At 53.8% G+C, this 22,757-nt stretch overlaps 1 protein-coding gene across 1 annotated transcript in view; it reads left to right on the plus strand.

Moving 5' to 3' along the window:
• LOC104330352 (MAP kinase-interacting serine/threonine-protein kinase 2-like) overlaps positions 1-22,757 on the plus strand; it is a 47,496-nt gene that overhangs the window by 20,746 nt on the left and 3,993 nt on the right. Inside the window, exons 2-5 of the mRNA XM_075446107.1 lie at positions 21,007-21,118; positions 21,286-21,366; positions 21,512-21,609; positions 22,609-22,688. Of these exons, the coding sequence (XP_075302222.1) occupies positions 21,007-21,118; positions 21,286-21,366; positions 21,512-21,609; positions 22,609-22,688 (371 nt within the window). The remainder of the gene's footprint in view (positions 1-21,006; positions 21,119-21,285; positions 21,367-21,511; positions 21,610-22,608; positions 22,689-22,757) is intronic.

Here is a 22,757-nt window from a genome sequence, read left to right on the forward strand (position 1 = left end):
CGGCTGAGGTGAGGGCTGGGGCTGCCGGTGAGGGCAGCGGGGCCCTGGGGCGGGCACTGGGGGCTCTGCTGCCTGCTGGCCATGCCAGGGGGGTGGGGGGGAGCTCCCTGCTGGAGCCAGGCCCGGCCGGGGCAGCCCCGGGGGTGAGCCCAGAGCTGGGGAGGGGCAGGGGACGAAGACGGGGCCCCCGGGCACAGGCACCAGCAGGCTGTGGGCTGAGCGAGGGAAGGCAGAGCTGCTCCTCTCTGCGTTGCCTTTCCCTCTGCTCCCTTCTCCCCTCCCTGTCCCTCGGTGAGGCTGGTGTCCTTCCCTGGTGTCCTTCCCTGGTGTCCTTCCCTGGTGAGATGAGCTCCCAGCCCGGGCTGAGGGAGAGAGAAAAGGGGTGAGGGGAGAGGGGTCGCAGCCCTGAGTGTGCAGCTTTCCTACAGCCGCCCTGTTCTGAAGATACAGCGTGTCTGTGGGTCAGCGTTACTTGAAGATGTTTTTTCCTGGTTGATTTGATGCAGTGTGGTACATTTTGGTGGGAACACGGGGATGATGTATCCAAAGTTGCTGAGAATGAGGTGATCCTGGTCGTGGGGGTTTTTTCTGTGCCTGGTCTGGGAGCATTATTCTGCATGTATTGCTAAATGTATGTCTTCATTTCATTCAAATTGCAGTGTACATCTGGAAATATTGTACCTGCAAAAGAATGGGAACAGCTGTCCTTGTTTGCCAAGGTGAGCAGAGAAGCAGTGGGGAGCAGTTTGCAGGATCAGAACTTCAGCCTGCTCTGGGTGATAGACCGTCAGGTGGGTAAAGAGAAACCTCGCTTTTTTAAATATAACTCTACTTATCATCCTGTTCCTTTTGTTCGGTTGTGTTGGCAGTCAGACTCTAAACATGTGATTAAACTGTTAAAAATAAAGCTATTGAAGGATTCTTTACGGTCTTAAATCCCATTACAAGCAGTGCACTCTGTTGCCCTGTGGATAGTCCATTCTCATGAGTGACCTGACTGGAAGTTTTCCTTTTCTTTCTATTACAGGGATGCATTTATGAAGGCAAATCCAGGGTACAAGTGGTGCCCCACAACAAACCACCATGTGACAGCTCAGACATCCCCTGTTGCAAACAGGTGAAATGCATGGGCTTTGCCTCAGACTCTGGGAGAGATTCACGACGCCTGAGGAAAGAGACTACAAGGTGAAGAAATGCTCCAGCGTCACTGCAGCGTGGCAGGTGAGATTTCCACCCATGTTCCTCAAACACAGCAGCTTCAATTTGATTGAGGATGCGGCGTTGGAATTGAACTGCAAGAGCATTTTTCTTTACGGCACGTGGCACTGTAGTGCTAATACCTTTCATGTCCCAAATTTGGTTGCCAAGACTCTAGCTAAAACTCTGCGTAACAACCCAAAATTTTCCTTAGTGCATGATTGCTTTGAAGAGTCAAGTCCAGATCTGTGTCATATCATAACGCACACCCTGTATTTGGTCCAGATTTGACTGAAGCTTATTTCAGGGCTATCTGCTGTTGAAGATTTTCATTTTCTAGTCAAAAAGGAAAATGCTGGTTAGAGTGATTCACAGATCCCGTAATAACCTAACAGTACAATGTATGCTGTTAACCAGGTGTCCTTTATTACGGCACCAGGCACACGGGGGATCTCTCCTCCAAACGTGTGTGCCAAACATGCTTTAATTTCAGGTTAAATAGAACTACAATATGCATATTAATCGTTACATTTCCGAGAGCGTATGAATCTATTCAAATTCTCTTTTAGGCAGGTGTATTACAGCTCCCGAGTGGTCTCTGGTGGTCTTTGGTGGTTACTTCATCTCTTTCGGTAGTCTTCCTCATTTGCCCATGAGTTACCTGTGGAGTGCTGCGCACGCTTGGTTCGTTCTATCTCATTGCAAAACTGCAAAGCTGGTTTTCGCTGGTTCTTGGTTGCAGCTCCTGCTCTTGTCACTGTCTTGTCCTTGCTAAGTTTGCTAACCTATAAGGACAGCTTGCAACTTCCACACAGCTGCTTTGTTAAAACTAAAACGAGAAAATCCCACTGAAGCTAGGTTGTTAAAGTTTCATGTTTCTTATTATTTTTTCTATCAAGAGGTGTTAAAGTTCTTGTGGGTGAATGTACCACAGGAGAAAACTTTTTGTATTTAAATCAGTAGAACTGCTATGTAGTTTCACTTAAAGAGTGCCCTGTTGTCTATTACATCTTCGAGGGGAAAACTTAAAAAAACCCGTCAGATCTGTGACTAAGCGTAGGTGCAGTGCCTGAGCGGGTGAAAAGCAGGTCATCGCTCACTGGTATGCACAGACAGCAGAGCTGTTGCAGCCCTGACCTTGAAATACAGAAACGTTCATGTTAAATACTGGCACCTTAAGAAGCCTGGCTTTTTAAGTTGTCTTTCCACATCTGTTTCAGTCTGCTGCCACTCTTTTATTTAGTACTTCCCTTGACTTCCTTCATCCTCCTTTCTATTGAGATCCTACTGAAGGCTAGGTTTTTGAAATCATTGCCTGTATTTGTAGGTATTACTAGTTTTGCTGTAGATCTTTAGATTTTCGCATAGCCTTGCTATGTCTGTTTTCGTGTGATTGTATTTCGTTAAATACAATCACAGTATACATATTCATTATATTTCTGAGAAATGCTTAGCATATTCATGAGTTTTCCAAGAAGTCATTAACACATGTTGTTGTCTTTCACACATGTCTGTTATCATCTGTCGCGTTAATTTGGCAGAAAATAAACCCCCTGCTTTCTAACGCTCTTCACCGGAGTGAGAGGCTCGGTGCGGCTAGGTTTGAATTCTGAGTGATGTCCAATTTGCCACTACCAGTCCAGTCGCGTTTAATACGTATATTAAACTACCACGACTCTGGATACACTCTTAGCAGTCTGCACCTTCAGTCCAGTCGTGCTCATGAACTGGCACGGCCGCATTCGGTCGTGTTCAGTGAGAAACTGTGACAACTGGCTCCTGAAACAGTGCAGTTTTATTTGTGCAACAGATATATAGGTTTTTTGAATTGCCGGTGATAGTGACTGTCTGCAAGAAAGCACGTGCAAATCGAAAACGCGTGAAAAGATCATAAATAATACAGCCTGGCTATAAACATTAGGGAGTAACTATTCCCGAGAAAAGCGCTTAACTGAAGTCTCACCCAGGGCATCCCAAGGGGGGGAGAAGCAAGGCTCAGCCCGTCGGCCAGTCCCGGTTGTCGGAGGCAGTCTGAGGTGGAGTTTCCCTTGACTCGCTCACGGTGTTATCTTCTTTTCCTCCAAAGATCTTCTTCTCCGAAAATCTACGGTGTTATCTTCTTCTCCGAAAATCCCCCATTTCCCTGGCTATTTTTATAGCCTTTCTGCCTTTAAGGTGGAGTTTGAGTGACTGAAGTCATACAGACCTTTTATCATGATTGGTGTAAAATTGTCTCGCTTCACGTTTAAAGGTAGAGTTTACGAACAATCGAGAGCGCAGACTCGAAGAGGGGTGGTCGCACCTCGGAGGCGGGTAGCCTTCGGGATGGAGGTGTGTTTTGGTATTAAAATGATAATAAAACGAGCAAAGTTCACGAGAGGATAGCACTTTGGCAAGGTTTCGAAAACCTGTTGGCTCAGGGGGCCAGCTGAGCTGCTGATCAGTTCTAGAGAACCATTTCTTCCGCTTTATCATCACGGAGCAGGGCCACGGAGTCTCCACTCCGTTCTGTCCTCTGTGGTACATTGCAGAGAGTTGCTGTGTGAGTGGATTCCTCGCATGCCTGCTGCAGCTGTGTCCCATCCTCAGAGCTCCTTTGGATTTCATGCTTTCCCTCAATGGGTGAACACTGTTACATTTTTCATAGAAACCTTAATTTTCGGATGTAAAACCTTAATTTTACTAATAATTCCATATCACCCATGGGTGGCCTTTGGGTGTCCTAAGATGAAGGCTCATGCTCCTCATCACAGTGTCCGCTCATTGTCCTTTGTTTCTGCGCAAACCCGGTTCTGAGATCAGTGTCCCGTGTCCTTCCAGGTTGTTTGCCCCGGTCTTGTTGCCCTCTTGGTGCCTCTTTCTCTCTGTAGCTTGGTGCATCTGCCGTCCCAAGGCCGAGCTGTCTGGAGTAGAATTATTTAGGAATCTCTCTATCTTAGAGCATTCCTATCTTCTCAAAACAGCAAGGATCTACTTTAGTTTAATTACAATCACTCTGGTAAGTGGAAATTTTACATTTACGGGTATCACAAGTAGAGCTGTGAGGAACTGGGAAGCGTGCTGAGGTCTGATGTGCCTGGAGACGTTTGGTGATGTAGACGTATCACGGGGTTCTTTCTTCCTTACAGCCTCGGTCAGCCTCTCATCTGTCTGTCTGTCCCAAGGGCTGGAGGCGTCAGTTAAATCCAGTGGCTTTCCACCACAGATGGTGAAAATCTCAGGAGTAAGACTTCGGTGGGTCCTGCTGGCGTGCAGGCACGGGCACTGGTCTGCCATGATGATGTGACATCCTCAGAAGAGTTTGGTGTCTTTTCTCACTTTTGGAGTGTTGCAAGTTACGCTCTTGGCTTCCTCATTCTGCTCTGATCTTGCAGATACCTGGTCCTGCTTTTGTCCCTCTCCTGGGTACCTTTCTGGAGAGCCATTCCAGAGGCCCGTGGTGTCTGAGCAGGGGCTGTGTCCCTTTGCGCGGTGGCTGTTGGCGAGCTGTCAGCTCACAGGGGCTGGTGGCTGTCACCCTCCTTGCTGTGTGAGGGACAGGGAGCAGATGGGACCCCAGAATCACAGAATCACAGAATAGTAGGGGTTGGAAGGGACCTCTGTGGGTCATCTAGTCCAAACCCCCCGCCGAAGCAGGGTCACCTACAGCAGGCTGCACAGGACCTTGTCCAGGCGGGTCTTGAATATCTCCAGAGAAGGAGACTCCACAAGCTCCCTGGGCAGCCTGTTCCAGTGCTCCGTCACCCTCAGAGAGAAGAAGTTCCTCCTCATGTTCAGACGGAACTTCCTGTGCCTCAGTTTGTGCCCATTACCCCGTGCTCTCCTGGCCTGACTGGGTGTGTGCTTGGCAGACGGGAGCAGATGGAGATGGCTGCTTTGTTGAGAAGAAACAAGAGCACCTCTGAGATTTACTCGGTTAAATGCTCAGCTGTTACGAAAGAAAGAAAAGGCTTCCAGAGGGTGGAAGGCAGGGTGTAAGGGGGGCGGCCCGGGGCATGCTGGGAGCTGTAGGCCCTGGGGCAGGGGCTGCTGGGTAGCCATGTTGGTTCCCGGGGCATGCTGGGAGCTGTAGGCCCAGGGCAGGGGCTGCTGGGTGGCCATGTTGGTTCCCGGGGCATGCTGGGAGCTGTAGGCCCTGGGGCAGGGGCTACTGCCGGCCATGTTGGTGTGGCAGGGACAGGATCCAGTCCAGGCCCCGGCTGAGGTGAGGGCTGGGGCTGCCGGTGAGGGGAGTGGGGCCCTGGGGCGGGCACTGGGGGCTCTGCTGCCTGCTGGCCATGCCAGGGGGGTGGGGGGGAGCTCCCTGCTGGAGCCGGGCCCGGCCGGGGCAGCCCCGGGGGTGAGCCCAGAGCTGGGGAGGGGCAGGGGACGAAGACGGGGCCCCCGGGCACAGGCACCAGCAGGCTGTGGGCTGAGCGAGGGAAGGCAGAGCTGCTCCTCTCTGCGTTGCCTTTCCCTCTGCTCTCTTCTCCCCTCCCTGTCCCTCGGTGAGGCGGGTGTCCTTCCCTGGTGTCCTTCCCTGGTGTCCTTCCCTGGTGAGATGAGCTCCCAGCCCGGGCTGAGGGAGAGAGAAAAGGGGTGAGGGGAGAGGGGTCGCAGCCCTGAGTGTGCAGCTTTCCTACAGCCGCCCTGTTCTGAAGATACAGCGTGTCTGTGGGTCAGCGTTACTTGAAGATGTTTTTTCCTGGTTGATTTGATGCAGTGTGGTACATTTTGGTGGGAACACGGGGATGATGTATCCAAAGTTGCTGAGAATGAGGTGATCCTGGTCGTGGGGGTTTTTTCTGTGCCTGGTCTGGGAGCATTATTCTGCATGTATTGCTAAATGTATGTCTTCATTTCATTCAAATTGCAGTGTACATCTGGAAATATTGTACCTGCAAAAGAATGGGAACAGCTGTCCTTGTTTGCCAAGGTGAGCAGAGAAGCAGTGGGGAGCAGTTTGCAGGATCAGAACTTCAGCCTGCTCTGGGTGATAGACCGTCAGGTGGGTAAAGAGAAACCTCGCTTTTTTAAATATAACTCTACTTATCATCCTGTTCCTTTTGTTCGGTTGTGTTGGCAGTCAGACTCTAAACATGTGATTAAACTGTTAAAAATAAAGCTATTGAAGGATTCTTTACTGTCTTAAATCCCATTACAAGCAGTGCACTCTGTTGCCCTGTGGATAGTCCATTCTCATGAGTGACCTGACTGGAAGTTTTCCTTTTCTTTCTAGTACAGGGATGCATTTATGAAGGCAAATCCAGGGTACAAGTGGTGCCCCACAACAAACCACCATGTGACAGCTCAGACATCCCCTGTTGCAAACAGGTGAAATGCATGGGCTTTGCCTCAGACTCTGGGAGAGATTCACGACGCCTGAGGAAAGAGACTACAAGGTGAAGAAATGCTCCAGCGTCACTGCAGCGTGGCAGGTGAGATTTCCACCCATGTTGCTCAAACACAGCAGCTTCAATTTGATTGAGGATGCGGCGTTGGAATTGAACTGCAAGAGCATTTTTCTTTACGGCACGTGGCACTGTAGTGCTAATACCTTTCATGTCCCAAATTTGGTTGCCAAGACTCTAGCTAAAACTCTGCGTAACAACCCAAAATTTTCCTTAGTGCATGATTGCTTTGAAGAGTCAAGTCCAGATCTGTGTCATATCATAACGCACACCCTGTATTTGGTCCAGATTTGACTGAAGCTTATTTCAGGGCTATCTGCTGTTGAAGATTTTCATTTTCTAGTCAAAAAGGAAAATGCTGGTTAGAGTGATTCACAGATCCCGTAATAACCTAACAGTACAATGTATGCTGTTAACCAGGTGTCCTTTATTACGGCACCAGGCACACGGGGGATCTCTCCTCCAAACGTGTGTTCCAAACACCCTTTAATTTCGGGTTAAATAGAACTACAATATGCATATTAATCGTTACATTTCCGAGAGCGTATGAATCTATTCAAATTCTCTTTTAGGCAGGTGTATTACAGCTCCCGAGTGGTCTCTGGTGGTCTTTGGTGGTTACTTCATCTCTTTCGGTAGTCTTCCTCATTTGCCCATGAGTTACCTGTGGAGTGCTGCGCACGCTTGGTTCGTTCTATCTCATTGCAAAACTGCAAAGCTGGTTTTCGCTGGTTCTTGGTTGCAGCTCGTGGTCTTGTCACTGTCTTGTCCTTGCTAAGTTTGCTAACCTATAAGGACAGCTTGCAACTTCCACACAGCTGCTTTGTTAAAACTAAAACGAGAAAATCCCACTGAAGCTAGGTTGTTAAAGTTTCATGTTTCTTATTATTTTTTCTATCAAGAGGTGTTAAAGTTCTTGTGGGTGAATGTACCACAGGAGAAAACTTTTTGTATTTAAATCAGTAGAACTGCTATGTAGTTTCACTTAAAGAGTGCCCTGTTGTCTATTACATCTTCGAGGGGAAAACTTAAAAAAACCCGTCAGATCTGTGACTAAGCGTAGGTGCAGTGCCTGAGCGGGTGAAAAGCAGGTCATCTCTCACTGGTATGCACAGACAGCAGAGCTGTTGCAGCCCTGACCTTGAAATACAGAAACGTTCATGTTAAATACTGGCACCTTAAGAAGCCTGGCTTTTTAAGTTGTCTTTCCACATCTGTTTCAGTCTGCTGCCACTCTTTTATTTAGTACTTCCCTTGACTTCCTTCATCCTCCTTTCTATTGAGATCCTACTGAAGGCTAGGTTTTTGAAATCATTGCCTGTATTTGTAGGTATTACTAGTTTTGCTGTAGATCTTTAGATTTTTGCATAGCCTTGCTATGTCTGTTTTCATGTGATTGTATTTCGTTAAATACAATCACAGTATACATATTCATTATATTTCTGAGAAATGCTTAGCATATTCATGAGTTTTCCAAGAAGTCATTAACACATGTTGTTGTCTTTCACACATGTCTGTTATCATCTGTCGCGTTAATTTGGCAGAAAATAAACCCCCTGCTTTCTAACGCTCTTCACCGGAGTGAGAGGCTCGGTGCGGCTAGGTTTGAATTCTGAGTGATGTCCAATTTGCCACTACCAGTCCAGTCGCGTTTAATACGTATATTAAACTACCACGACTCTGGATACACTCTTAGCAGTCTGCACCTTCAGTCCAGTCGTGCTCATGAACTGGCACGGCCGCATTCGGTCGTGTTCAGTGAGAAACTGTGACAACTGGCTCCTGAAACAGTGCAGTTTTATTTGTGCAACAGATATATAGGTTTTTTGAATTGCCGGTGAGAGTGACTGTCTGCAAGAAAGCACGTGCAAATCGAAAACGCGTGAAAAGATCATAAATAATACAGCCTGGCTATAAACATTAGGGAGTAACTATTCCCGAGAAAAGCGCTTAACTGAAGTCTCACCCAAGGCGTCCCAAGGGGGGGAGAAGCAAGGCTCAGCCCGTCGGCCAGTCCCGGTGGTCGGAGGCAGTCTGAGGTGGAGTTTCCCTTGACTCGCTCACGGTGTTATCTTCTTTTCCTCCAAAGATCTTCTTCTCCGAAAATCTACGGTGTTATCTTCTTCTCCGAAAATCCCCCATTTCCCTGGCTATTTTTATAGCCTTTCTGCCTTTAAGGTGGAGTTTGAGTGACTGAAGTCATACAGACCTTTTATCATGATTGGTGTAAAATTGTCTCGCTTCACGTTTAAAGGTAGAGTTTACGAACAATCGAGAGCGCAGACTCGAAGAGGGGTGGTCGCACCTCGGAGGCGGGTAGCCTTCGGGATGGAGGTGTGTTTTGGTATTAAAATGATAATAAAACGAGCAAAGTTCACGAGAGGATAGCACTTTGGCAAGGTTTCGAAAACCTGTTGGCTCAGGGGGCCAGCTGAGCTGCTGATCAGTTCTAGAGAACCATTTCTTCCGCTTTATCATCACGGAGCAGGGCCACGGAGTCTCCACTCCGTTCTGTCCTCTGTGGTACATTGCAGAGAGTTGCTGTGTGAGTGGATTCCTCGCATGCCTGCTGCAGCTGTGTCCCATCCTCAGAGCTCCTTTGGATTTCATGCTTTCCCTCAATGGGTGAACACTGTTACATTTTTCATAGAAACCTTAATTTTCGGATGTAAAACCTTAATTTTACTAATAATTCCATATCACCCATGGGTGGCCTTTGGGTGTCCTAAGATGAAGGCTCATGCTCCTCATCACAGTGTCCGCTCATTGTCCTTTGTTTCTGCGCAAACCCGGTTCTGAGATCAGTGTCCCGTGTCCTTCCAGGTTGTTTGCCCCGGTCTTGTTGCCCTCTTGGTGCCTCTTTCTCTCTGTAGCTTGGTGCATCTGCCGTCCCAAGGCCGAGCTGTCTGGAGTAGAATTATTTAGGAATCTCTCTATCTTAGAGCATTCCTATCTTCTCAAAACAGCAAGGATCTACTTTAGTTTAATTACAATCACTCTGGTAAGTGGAAATTTTACATTTACGGGTATCACAAGTAGAGCTGTGAGGAACTGGGAAGCGTGCTGAGGTCTGATGTGCCTGGAGACGTTTGGTGATGTAGACGTAGCATGGGGTTCTTTCTTCCTTACAGCCTCGGTCAGCCTCTCATCTGTCTGTCTGTCCCAAGGGCTGGAGGCGTCAGTTAAACCCAGTGGCTTTCCACCACAGATGGTGAAAATCTCAGGAGTAAGACTTCGGTGGGTCCTGCTGGCGTGCAGGCACGGGCACTGGTCTGCCATGATGATGTGACATCCTCAGAAGAGTTTGGTGTCTTTTCTCACTTTTGGAGTGTTGCAAGTTACGCTCTTGGCTTCCTCATTCTGCTCTGATCTTGCAGATACCTGGTCCTGCTTTTGTCCCTCTCCTGGGTACCTTTCTGGAGAGCCATTCCAGAGGCCCGTGGTGTCTGAGCAGGGGCTGTGTCCCTTTGCACGGTGGCTGTTGGCGAGCTGTCAGCTCACAGGGGCTGGTGGCTGTCACCCTCCTTGCTGTGTGAGGGACAGGGAGCAGATGGGACCCCAGAATCACAGAATCACAGAATAGTAGGGGTTGGAAGGGACCTCTGTGGGTCATCTAGTCCAACCCCCCTGCCGAAGCAGGGTCACCTACAGCAGGCTGCACAGGACCTTGTCCAGGCGGGTCTTGAATATCTCCAGAGAAGGAGACTCCACAAGCTCCCTGGGCAGCCTGTTCCAGTGCTCCGTCACCCTCAGAGAGAAGAAGTTCCTCCTCATGTTCAGACGGAACTTCCTGTGCCTCAGTTTGTGCCCATTACCCCGTGCTCTCCTGGCCTGACTGGGTGTGTGCTTGGCAGACGGGAGCAGATGGAGATGGCTGCTTTGTTGAGAAGAAACAAGAGCACCTCTGAGATTTACTCGGTTAAATGCTCAGCTGTTACAAAAGAAAGAAAAGGCTTCCAGAGGGTGGAAGGCAGGGTGTGGGGGGGGCGGCCCGGGGCATGCTGGGAGCTGTAGGCCCTGGGGCAGGGGCTGCTGGGTGGCCATGTTGGTTCCCGGGGCATGCTGGGAGCTGTAGGCCCGAGTCAGGGGCTACTGCCGGCCATGTTGGTTCCCGGGGCATGCTGGGAGCTGTAGGCCCTGGGGCAGGGGCTACTGCCGGCCATGTTGGTGTGGCAGGGACAGGATCCAGTCCAGGCCCCGGCTGAGGTGAGGGCTGGGGCTGCCGGTGAGGGGAGCGGGGCCCTGGGGCGGGCACTGGGGGCTCTGCTGCCTGCTGGCCATGCCAGGGGGGTGGGGGGGAGCTCCCTGCTGGAGCCGGACCCGGCCGGGGCAGCCCCGGGGGTGAGCCCAGAGCTGGGGAGGGGCAGGGGACGAAGACGGGGCCCCTGGGCACAGGCACCAGCAGGCTTTGGGCTGAGCGAGGGAAGGCAGAGCTGCTCCTCTCTGCGTTGCCTTTCCCTCTGCTCCCTTCTCCCCTCCCTGTCCCTCGGTGAGGCTGGTGTCCTTCCCTGGTGTCCTTCCCTGGTGTCCTTCCCTGGTGAGATGAGCTCCCAGCCCGGGCTGAGGGAGAGAGAAAAGGGGTGAGGGGAGAGGGGTCGCAGCCCTGAGTGTGCAGATTTCCTACAGCCGCCCTGTTCTGAAGATACAGCGTGTCTGTGGGTCAGCGTTACTTGAAGATGTTTTTTCCTGGTTGATTTGATGCAGTGTGGTACATTTTGGTGGGAACACGGGGATGATGTATCCAAAGTTGCTGAGAATGAGGTGATCCTGGTCGTGGGGGTTTTTTCTGTGCCTGGTCTGGGAGCATTATTCTGCATGTATTGCTAAATGTATGTCTTCATTTCATTCAAATTGCAGTGTACATCTGGAAATATTGTACCTGCAAAAGAATGGGAACAGCTGTCCTTGTTTGCCAAGGTGAGCAGAGAAGCAGTGGGGAGCAGTTTGCAGGATCAGAACTTCAGCCTGCTCTGGGTGATAGACCGTCAGGTGGGTAAAGAGAAACCTCGCTTTTTTAAATATAACTCTACTTATCATCCTGTTCCTTTTGTTCGGTTGTGTTGGCAGTCAGACTCTAAACATGTGATTAAACTGTTAAAAATAAAGCTATTGAAGGATTCTTTACTGTCTTAAATCCCATTACAAGCAGTGCACTCTGTTGCCCTGTGGATAGTCCATTCTCATGAGTGACCTGACTGGAAGTTTTCCTTTTCTTTCTAGTACAGGGATGCATTTATGAAGGCAAATCCAGGGTACAAGTGGTGCCCCACAACAAACCACCATGTGACAGCTCAGACATCCCCTGTTGCAAACAGGTGAAATGCATGGGCTTTGCCTCAGACTCTGGGAGAGATTCACGACGCCTGAGGAAAGAGACTACAAGGTGAAGAAATGCTCCAGCGTCACTGCAGCGTGGCAGGTGAGATTTCCACCCATGTTCCTCAAACACAGCAGCTTCAATTTGATTGAGGATGCGGCGTTGGAATTGAACTGCAAGAGCATTTTTCTTTACGGCACGTGGCACTGTAGTGCTAATACCTTTCATGTCCCAAATTTGGTTGCCAAGACTCTAGCTAAAACTCTGCGTAACAACCCAAAATTTTCCTTAGTGCATGATTGCTTTGAAGAGTCAAGTCCAGATCTGTGTCATATCATAACGCACACCCTGTATTTGGTCCAGATTTGACTGAAGCTTATTTCAGGGCTATCTGCTGTTGAAGATTTTCATTTTCTAGTCAAAAAGGAAAATGCTGGTTAGAGTGATTCACAGATCCCGTAATAACCTAACAGTACAATGTATGCTGTTAACCAGGTGTCCTTTATTACGGCACCAGGCACACGGGGGATCTCTCCTCCAAACGTGTGTTCCAAACACCCTTTAATTTCGGGTTAAATAGAACTACAATATGCATATTAATCGTTACATTTCCGAGAGCGTATGAATCTATTCAAATTCTCTTTTAGGCAGGTGTATTACAGCTCCCGAGTGGTCTCTGGTGGTCTTTGGTGGTTACTTCATCTCTTTCGGTAGTCTTCCTCATTTGCCCATGAGTTACCTGTGGAGTGCTGCGCACGCTTGGTTCGTTCTATCTCATTGCAAAACTGCAAAGCTGGTTTTCGCTGGTTCTTGGTTGCAGCTCGTGGTCTTGTCACTGTCTTGTCCTTGCTAAGTTTGCTAACCTATAAGGACAGCTTGCAACTTCCACACAGCTGCTTTGTTAAAACTAAAACGAGAAAATCCCACTGAAGCTAGGTTGTTAAAGTTTCATGTTTCTTATTATTTTTTCTATCAAGAGGTGTTAAAGTTCTTGTGGGTGAATGTACCACAGGAGAAAACTTTTTGTATTTAAATCAGTAGAACTGCTATGTAGTTTCACTTAAAGAGTGCCCTGTTGTCTATTACATCTTGGAGGGGAAAACATACGTCTACATCTGTGACTAAGCGTAGGTGCAGTGCCTGAGCGGGTGAAAAGCAGGTCATCTCTCACTGGTATGCACAGACAGCAGAACTGTTGCAGCCCTGACCTTGAAATACAGAGACATTGATGTTAAATACTGGCACCTTAAGAGCCTTGGATTTTACGTTGTCTTTCTAGATGTCTTTCAGTCTGCTGCCACTCTTTTGTTTAGTATTTCCCTTGACTTCCTTCATCCTCCTCCCTATTGAGATCTTATTGAAGGCTAAGTTTTTGAAATCATTGCCTGTATTTGTACGTATTGCTTATTTTGCTGTACATCTTTAGCTTTTTGCATAGCCTTGCTATGTCTGTGTTACTGTGCTGTGCTCAGGTTTTTAGGTTTTGCCTTGACTTCCTTAATCTTCCTCCCTAGTTCACTTTTCTTTCTAAGTCGAAGGGTTTCCAGAGTGGTTTGCTTTCTACATTGTATTTCTGCACCGGAATTACTTTGAAGCCAAGGGTTACAAGTTTTGCCCTTTACTTCCTTAATCTTCTTCTTTATTTTAATGTTGTGTGAAGTCTGAGGCTTTCAAATCTGGTTTTCTTCACGAATTTTGTGTCATTCCTTAGTACTTACCTGTATTGTTGTATTTTTTTTCCTTTGTTTCTTTAATCTCTGTCGGTTTTTCACTTTTTGACATTCACTTCTTGCTCTTCCTTTCTGTTGTAGTCATTCTGTCTTGGTCTGTGTCTTTATACTGGCTTTTTGCATTGTCTTTCCACAGCTGTTTCAGTCTGCTGCCACTCTTTTGTTTAGCATTTCCCTTGACTTCCTTCATCCTCCTCCCTATTGAGATCTTATTGAAGGCTAAGATTTTGAAATCATTGCTTGTATTTGTAGGTATTGCTAGTTTTGCTTTAGATCTCTAGCTTTTTGCATTGTGTTAGTGTGCTGCGCTCAGGTTTTTAGGTTTTGCCTTGACTTCCTTAATCTTCCTCCCTAGTTCACTTTTCTTTCTAAGTTGAAGGGTTTCCAGAGTGGTCTTGCTTTCTACACTGTATTACTGCACCGGAATTACTTTGAAGCCAAGGGTTACAAGTTTTGCCCGTTACTTCCTTCATCTTCTTCTTTATTTTAATGTTTGTGTGAAGTCTGAGGCTTTCAAATCTGGTTTTCTTCACGAATTTTGTGTCATTCCTTAGTACTTACCTGTATTGTTCTATTTTTTTTCCTTTGTTTCTTTAATCTGTGGTTTTTTTCACTTATAGTTATTCATTTCTTGGTCTTCCTTTCTGTGGTAGTCATTCTGTCTTGGTTTGCGTCTTTATGCTGGCTTTTTGCATTGTCTTTCCACAGCTGTTTCAGTCTGCTGCCACTCTTTTGTTTAGTATTTCCCTTGAGTTCCTTCATCCTCCTCCCTATTGAGATCTTATTGAAGGCTAAGTTTTTGAAATCATTGCCTATATTTGTAGGTATTGCTAGTTTTGCTGTAGATCTTTATCTTTTTGCATAGCCTTGCTGTGTCTATTTTCGTGTGCTGCCCTCAGTTTTTAGTTTTTTCCTTGGTTTCCTGAATCTTCCTCCTTATTTCAAGGTTCATTTGAAGTGTAAGGTTTTAAAATCGCTGTCTTCAAGAGTTTTGTGTCATTCCTTAGGTCGTTAGTATTATAGATCTTCTTTCGAAATCTTTATTTAGTTCGAGGTCCTTGTATTTCTCTGAGATTTTTTCTTTTGTTCCCTAATCTCTGTTGGTTTTTCACTTGTCAACGTTCATGTCTTCGTCTTCCATTGTATTCTAGTCACTTTTTGTTGTTTTTCCAGAACACCCTGGCTTTGTACATTGTCTTTCTACATCTCATTTTAGTTTGCTGCCAGTGTTTTGTTTAGTATTTCCCTTGACTTCCTTCATCCTCCTCCCTATTGACATCTTATTGAAGGCTGAGTTTTTGAAATCGTTGCCTGTATTTATAGGTATTGCTAGTTTTGCTGTAGAAGTCTAGATTTTTGCATAGCCTTGCTATGTCTTTTTTCGTGTGCTGCCCTCAGTTTTTAGTTTTTTCCTTGGTTTCCTGAATCTTCCTCCCTATTTCAAGGTTCATTTAAAGTGTAAGATATTTAAATCGCTGTCTTTAAGAGTTTTGTGTCATTCCTTAAGTCGTTAGTATTACAGATTTTCTTTCGAAATCTGTCTTTTAGGTCGCGGTCCTTGTATTTCCCTATATTTTTTGTTTTGTTCCCTAGTCTCTGTTGGTTTTTCACTTGTCAACGTTCATGTCTTCCTCTTCCATTCTATTCTAGTCTCTTTTTGTTGCTTTTCCAGAACACCCTGGCTTTTAACGTTGCCTTTCTACATCTCATTTTAGTTTTAAATATTCAAGACCCCCCTGGCCGCGGTGCTGTGCAGCCTGCTCTGGGTGACCCTGCTTGGGCAGGGGGTTGGACTGGGTGACCCCAGAGGTCCCTTCCAACCCCGAACATTCCGTGACCCCGTGACCCCAGAGGTCCCTTCCAACCCCGAACATTCCGTGATTCCGTGACTCACAGAGCGCCCTGGCAACCCCCAAACATTCCGTGGTTCCGTGGTTCAGTTGAGTGTGCAGGCAGCGTGCAGGCAGCGTGCAGAGAGGCCAGGCGTGCACAGGGAGCAAGTCGTGAGCGTGGAGCGTGAGCAGTGACCATGCAAGGAGCATGCGGTAAGTGTGCATTAAGCGTGCAGTGAGTGTGCAGACAGGCCAGGAGCGTGCAGGGAGCTTTCTGCGATGGCGTGACTGGCTGGGTAGATGAGGGGAGAGCCGTGGCTGTTGTCTGTCTCATCTTCAGCAAGGCTTTTGACACGGTCTCCCATCACATCCTCCTAGGGAAGCTCAGGCAGTGTGGGCTGGACGAGTGGTCGGTGAGGTGGATTGAGAACTGGCTGAATGGCAGAGCTCAGGGAGTTGTCATCAGCGGCGCTGAGTCTGGTTGGAGGTCCGTAACCAGTGGTGTGCCCCAGGGGTCAGTACTGGGCCCAGCCTTGTTTAACTTCTTCATCAGTGACCTGGATGAAGAGTTAGAGTGTACCCTCAGCAAGTTTGCTGATGCCACCAAACTGGGAGGAGTGGTGGATACACCAGCAGGCTGTGCTGCCATTCAGCGAGACCTGGACAGGCTGGAGAGTTGGGCAGAGAGGAACCTGATGAGGTTCAACAAAGGCAAATGCAGGGTCCTGCACCTGGGGAGGAACAACCCCAGGCACGAGTACAGGCTGGGGCAGACCTGCTGAGAGCAGCTGTGTGGAGAGGGACCTGGGTGTCCTGGTGGACGACAGGGTGACCATGAGCCAGCAGTGTGCCCTGGCTGCCAAGAAGGCCTATGGCATCCTGGGGTGCATTAGGAGGAGTGTCACCAGCAGGTCGAGGGAGGTTCTCCTTCCCCTCTACACTGCCCTAGTGAGGCCCCATCTGGAGTACTCTGTCCAGTTCTGGGCTCCCCAGTTCAAGAAAGACGAGGAGCTACTGGAGAGAGTCCAGAGGAGGATTAGGAGGATGATGAGGGGACTGGAGCATCTCTCCTATGAGGAGAGGCTGAGGGAGCTGGACTTGTTCAGCCTGGAGAAGAGAAGGCTGAGAGGGGACCTTAGAAATACCTCTAAAGATCTGCAGGGTGGGGGTCAGGAGGACGGGCCCAGACTCTGTTCAGTGGTGCCCAGCGATAGGACAAGGGGCAACGGGCACAAACTGAAGCAGAGGAAGCTCCAGCTGAACCCGAGGAAGAACTTCTTCCCTCTGAGGGTGACGGAGCCCTGGCCCAGGCTGCCCAGGGAGGATGTGGCATCTCCTTCTCTAGAGATATTCAAGAGCCCTCTGGCCGCGGTGCTGTGCAGCCTGCTCTGGGTGACCCTGCTTGGGCAGGGGGTTGGACTGGGTGACCCCAGAGATCCCTTCCAACCCCGAACATTCCGTGACCCCGTGACCCCAGAGGTCCCTTCCAACCCCGAACATTCCGTGATTCCGTGACTCACAGAGCGCCCTGGCAACCCCCAAACATTCCGTGGTTCCGTGGTTCAGTTGAGTGTGCAGGCAGCGTGCAGGCAGCGTGCAGAGAGGCCAGGCGTGCACAGGGAGCAAGTCGTGAGCGTGGAGCGTGAGCAGTGACCATGCAAGGAGCACGCGGTAAGTGTGCATTAAGCGTGCAGTGAGTGTGCAGACAGGCCAGGAGCGTGCAGGGAGCTTTCTGCGATGGCGTGACTGGCTGGGTAGATGAGGGGAGAGCCGTGGCTGTTGTCTGTCTCATCTTCAGCAAGGCTTTCGACACGGTCGCCCATCACATCCTCCTAGGGAAGCTCAGGCAGTGTGGGCTGGACGAGTGGTCTGTGAGGTGGATTGAGAACTGGCTGAATGGCAGAGCTCAGGGAGTTGTCATCAGCGGCGCTGAGTCTGGTTGGAGGTCCGTAACCAGTGGTGTGCCCCAGGGGTCAGTACTGGGCCCAGCCTTGTTTAACTTCTTCATCAGTGACCTGGATGAAGAGTTAGAATGTACCCTCAGCAAGTTTGCTGATGCCACCAAACTGGGAGGAGTGGTGGATACACCAGCAGGCTGTGCTGCCATTCAGCGAGACCTGGACAGGCTGGAGAGTTGGGCAGAGAGGAACCTGATGAGGTTCAACAAGGGCAAATGCAGGGTCCTGCCCCTGGGGAGGAACAACCCCAGGCACGAGTACAGGCTGGGGCGGCCCTGCTGGAGAGCAGCTTTGCGGAGAGGGACCTGGGTGTCCTGGTGGACGACAGGGTGACCATGAGCCAGCAGCGTGCCCTGGCTGCCAAGAAGGCCTATGGCATCCTGGGGTGCATTAGCAGGAGTGTCGCTAATTGGGGCGCCCTCGTTAGCGCTAATGTGGAGCAGGGCGCTGATTGCCCCGGCTGCGAGAGGGCGGAATTTGGGGGCCTGGGGGGGTCGCGACCCCCCGCTGTGGCTCCACCGGCACTTTGGGGGGTGGGGGCACACCCGGACTGCGGGGAGGGGGGCGGAGCGTGACGCGGTGCCCGGGGGGGGCAGGGCGCGGTGGGGCGGGGCGGTGGCGGCTCGGGAGGGGAGGGGGTGAGCAGCCAATAGGCAGCGCGGGCGGTGACGTCATGCGCAGCCATTGGCCGAGGCGCCGCCGCTCGGCGCGTGCGTTCTCAGCCCGGGTCGGCGTCACGCGAGACGTGGGGTGGGGGGAGGGAGAGGGGACACCCGCGCCGTGACGGGCTCCCACGGTGCCACCCAGCCGGGGTGGGGCCGGGGGGGGGGCTGTGCTGTGACCCCCTGCCGCGCGCAGGCCTCGAGGCTGAGCACCGCCCCGCTCGTGACACGCGTGGGCTGGGGTGGGGGGGGACACCGGGGGGTGTCCCTGGGGCTCTCCGCACCCCGCCCGGTGCAGCCGGGGGGGGCTGGGGGGGTCCCCGCCCCTGGGTGCAGCGCGGGGGGTGGGGTGGGGGTGTGTCCCCCCGGGGGGCGGTGTCACACGGCGGGGGCGGGGCGGGGGGGCGGAGCCTCTGCCATAAAGCTCCGGGGGGGGGGCAGGGGAGCATCCCCTCCCGGCGGTGCGGAGCGATGCGGAGCGGGGTGGGCTGCGGTACCCCCGGCAGCGGCGGCTCTGCGGGGCCGGTGAGCGCCGGGGGGGTTTTGGGACCGGGGGGGCTCCGTGCGGGCCCCGTGCGGGCCGCAGCCCCCTGACACCCACCCCCCCGGGCTCCTCTCTCCGCAGGTCTCGTCCCACCCCTGGCACCCCCCCGATGTCTCTGGCCGCTCCTCCACATCCCTCCCCCCTTTCCCGGTTTATTTTCCTGTTTTTGTTGGTTGGCCGGTTGGGCTTTTTCCTGCCCCGCACCCCTCCCGTGTTTCTCCCTGCCCCCTCCCCGCAGCAAGATGGTGCAGAAGGAATCTGAGAACCCCGGTTTCCACCGCTCCGTCAAGGTAAGGGGGTGCTCCCCGCCCCCGTGATGCTCCGGAGTGGGGGGAGGGTGCTCTGGGGGGCGGACGGAAGGGTGCGGGGTTGGGGTGCAGGTCTGCTGCGGCCGGATCCTGCGATCTGCAGCGCTCTGCGCCGCATCCTCTGCCCGGGGTAGGGGGGGGCACGGACACACATCAGCGACCTCCCCCCTTCCCCCCACCCCCGAGAAGGGAGGGGAGCGCCCAGGGTGCTGCCACCCAACTCGGGCCGCAAGACCCACCTGTCCCCCCGCCCCGGGGGCTCAGGGTGTGCTCCCCGAGGGGGGGGTCAGACACCCCCCACACCCCTCCCCCCCGCAGCAAGGCTTTGCTCACCCCGCTGCAGCTCCCACGGGTGTCCCCCGTGGGGTGGGTCAGCGGGTGGGCTGCATGTCCCCCCCCCCAGCTGCACCCATTCACCGCACGTCTGTGAGCAGGGGCTGGGGGGGCTGCCGGGCCCAGCCCAGGACCTGTTGTGCGAGGGCCAGATCCTGGTAAGGGGGCTGCAGCCGGGGCACTAGGACCCCTGTCCCTCTTGGGCGCTGTCACGCGAGGCGGGTGCGAGGGGGGGGGTCTGGGTCCCCCAAACGCTGGCTCTCGTCAGCTGGGCATCTTCATGGAAGCTTTGTTTACTTTGGCTCCCGGGTCTGCGAGGGATGCTGGGAGCTCACCCGAAACCTGCCCAGCTTATTTTAGCTGACACCTAATCCTGCTTTGAGGACTTCTGGCTGGGGTTTGGGCCCCCCCTCCATCCCCCCCACCCCGGGTGGTTAGGGACCAGGACGGGGGGGACACGGGGGACACCTCGGATGCGCTGCCGCAGCCACCGCGCAGCGTCTGCCCTGTGTGTCCCATCCCCCAAACCTTTTGTGCGCCGGTGCTGCGGCAGCGGGCAGGGCCCCCTCTCCCCCTGTACCCCCTTGGAGCCCCCCCGGGAGGCCTCATCCTGCCCACGGTGCAGGGCCTTGGGCCCGAGCCGCTCGTCCCCGCCATGACATGGGGGCCTTGGGGGGGGCTGGAGGGTGACACCGCACTCCGCAAACCCTGATACTGTCTTTTTTTAGGGGGGGCGGGGGGGAGGAATCTGGCCAAACGCTGCGCAGGAGCGTTTTCAGGCATCAGGAGTGGTGCTTGGTTGGGGGGGATGCTCCTGGCATCCCCGCACCGCGATGGGGACCCCCCGGCCCCCCGAGAGCCGCCCTGGCAGCAAACAAGCGCTCTCGGGCTGTTTCTGGTGGCGGTGGCCGGGGCTGGCTGCTCCCGCGCCGCGCTGGGGCTGGCAGCCGGCCCGGGCACCGGGGCACCGGGGTGGGTTGGGGAACGCCGCCGGGAGCTGCTGCCTCCACCCAAACAGATTTCGTAACCCTGTGGAGGACGGGGCCCTTTCGCCTCGCGGCCGGGTGCCCCCGGCACTGCCCCGTCCCGCGGTGGGGTGGCTCGGGGGGGGCTGAAGGTCCCCATGTCCCCTTTGGGGTGCTGGGGGCGGAGGCGCTGGGTTTGGGGTGGGGGAGGCAGTGGTTCCCACACCCATCACCCATGCGGGGTGCAGGGAGGGTTGGGAGCGGGGCCCGATCCTGCCAGGTCACGGGCGTCACGCAGCCATGGGCACGGCGCTCACCGGAGCGGCGCTGAGTGGGCTCCGGCCCCCCGTGACCTTGCGGGGAGGCGGGAGGACGCGGTGCGGTGGCTCCGGAGCCCGTCCTGCCCTGTGGCTTTTCTTCCTCCCCCCCGGCTGTAGTTCAGGTCGGGGTGGAGATTCGGGGCTGGGTTGGTACGCGCAGCCCCAGTCCCTCTCATCATCGCCTGCGTGCCGGCCTGGGGCTGCTGGCGCGGAGGCATGACCCCGCGGCAACATCCCCGGCAGGAGACGTGGTCAAACCCTTCCTCCTCCTCCTCCTCCTCTTCCTCCGGCTCTGCCGCATCCCTCTGGCAGCAGTGCCGTGAGCCGGTGCCCTGCACGAGCAGGGTGTGTGCCCAGGCCAGTGGCGTGCCCGGCTGCGTGCCCGGACCGGGCGGGCGGCGGCGGCTGGTCCGGCGGCTGCCGTCTCACTCCTGTTCTTGGCCCCTGCAGGAACAAAATCCCTTCGAGGTGGCGTTTGACCTGGAGCTCGACAAGTCCAGTGACCTGGAGCTCGACAAGTCCAATGACCTGGAGCCCGTCTCTGAGTGCCCATCCCGTCCTGGTGAGCTGCGGGTGTCCACCCAGGGGGGTGCCCTCACCCTGGACCCCGGGATGTCGGCCCTCTGCGTTGCCCTGAAGGCGCTGGGGGGCTGCCCCGGGGCTGGCGATGCTGGGGGGAGCGCAGGGTGGCCGGGGGTGACTCACGCCGGTGGCTTTGCTCCGGCGCAGATGTGCCTTTGAGTCAGCCCATCGACACCCCCAGCACCAAGAAAAGGAGCAAGAACAACAGCTTCTCCGGCAGGTTCGAAGGTGAGCGGGGCTGCCCAGGGACCCCAGGGGTCCCCCCCGGGCTGCGGCAGGGCTGGGGCCCTCCTGGTGTCCCCAGGCTCAGGGACAGCCGTGGTGTCCCGTGCCGCGGTGGGGCCGGCAGCTCAGGCGCCCTCTCTCCTGCCAGATGTTTACTGGCTGTGCGACGAGGTGCTGGGAGAAGGGGCCCAAGGCAGAGTCCAGACCTGCGTTAACCTCATCACCAACAAGGAGTACGCAGTGAAGGTAAAGCTCCGCGGGGCTTGGGGCTGCAGAGCCGGCTCCTGCCCACCCCCTGCCTTCAGTTTCTCCTTCTGCCCTCCACATCCTGGGCTCCTGGCTCTCCTGGCTGTGCGGAGCTGGCACAGGACGACGGTTTCACGGAGTAGGGGGGATGGAGAGGGGCAGGAGCGGGGCAGGGCCAGGCCACACAGGTGGCACGCTGTCCTCTGCCACCGCCCAGCTGCAGGACCTTGGTCAACCCCCTTAGCCACGCTCCTACCCCTGTAAATTAGGGCAGACGCGAGATTAAATTAACGCTTGCGCCACGTCTAGGGACTTGGGGCAAGCAGGGGCATGTGGTGTGGCAGGGTGGCCAGCCCCCGCTCGCCCCAGGGAGGGCTTTCTGCCCCCGCAAACACTAGAGGGGTCGGGGTGAGCCAGCTGCTTTTGGGGTCGGGGATGGTGGTGCCGCGTCCCTGCACCCCACAGGCTCCCAGTCACGGCGTTGGGGGGCTGGGACAGGCCCTGTGTCCAAACGCAAGGGGCACTTGGCTTCCCCTGTTGCCCCCGGGTGCTTTTGGGTGCCCAAGCAGGGAAACTGAGGCAGGGGGAGGGCTGCATGGCGGCTGGGTGTTCAGTGTGCCCCGAAGGGCTGGGGGTCAGTGGGACCACCCAGCTCTCCCCTGCGGGTGGAGACCCCCTGCTCACCCCATGGCACGTCCACCAGGCACCCGCTGTGCCAGCGCCCGGCGGGGCGAAGGGCCGTGCTCCGCTGCCGGGGCGGCTGCGCCGGGGCTCGGCCGCGGAGCTCGCCTTGGCCGCGGGCCCCGGGAGGGAGCGGCTTGGCCCCGCCACCGGGAACAGCCTGTTCTGCTGCCTTAACCCCTTCGGGCACCCCCCGCCTGCCTCTGCCTGGCCCCGGGGGTCCCCAGCGCCGGCTGAGTTGGAGCGCAGTGGTTGCCGGCCCCGGTCCCTCTCCGGCAGCGGTGCCTCTCCCTGAGTCTCGCCCGCTTTGTCTTGCAGATCATCGACAAGCGCCAGGGCCGAGTCTTCAACAGGGTCTTACGGGAGGTGGTGATGCTGAATCTGTGCCAGGGACACAGGTACCGCAGGGCAGCCGCCATCCCCATCCCCCACGGTGGGCACAGGGCGCGGGCTGAGACCGGGCTGAC

The sequence above is a fragment of the Opisthocomus hoazin genome, chromosome 38 (genome assembly GCF_030867145.1).
Source record: "Opisthocomus hoazin isolate bOpiHoa1 chromosome 38, bOpiHoa1.hap1, whole genome shotgun sequence".
NCBI classification, from domain to species: domain Eukaryota; kingdom Metazoa; phylum Chordata; class Aves; order Opisthocomiformes; family Opisthocomidae; genus Opisthocomus; species Opisthocomus hoazin.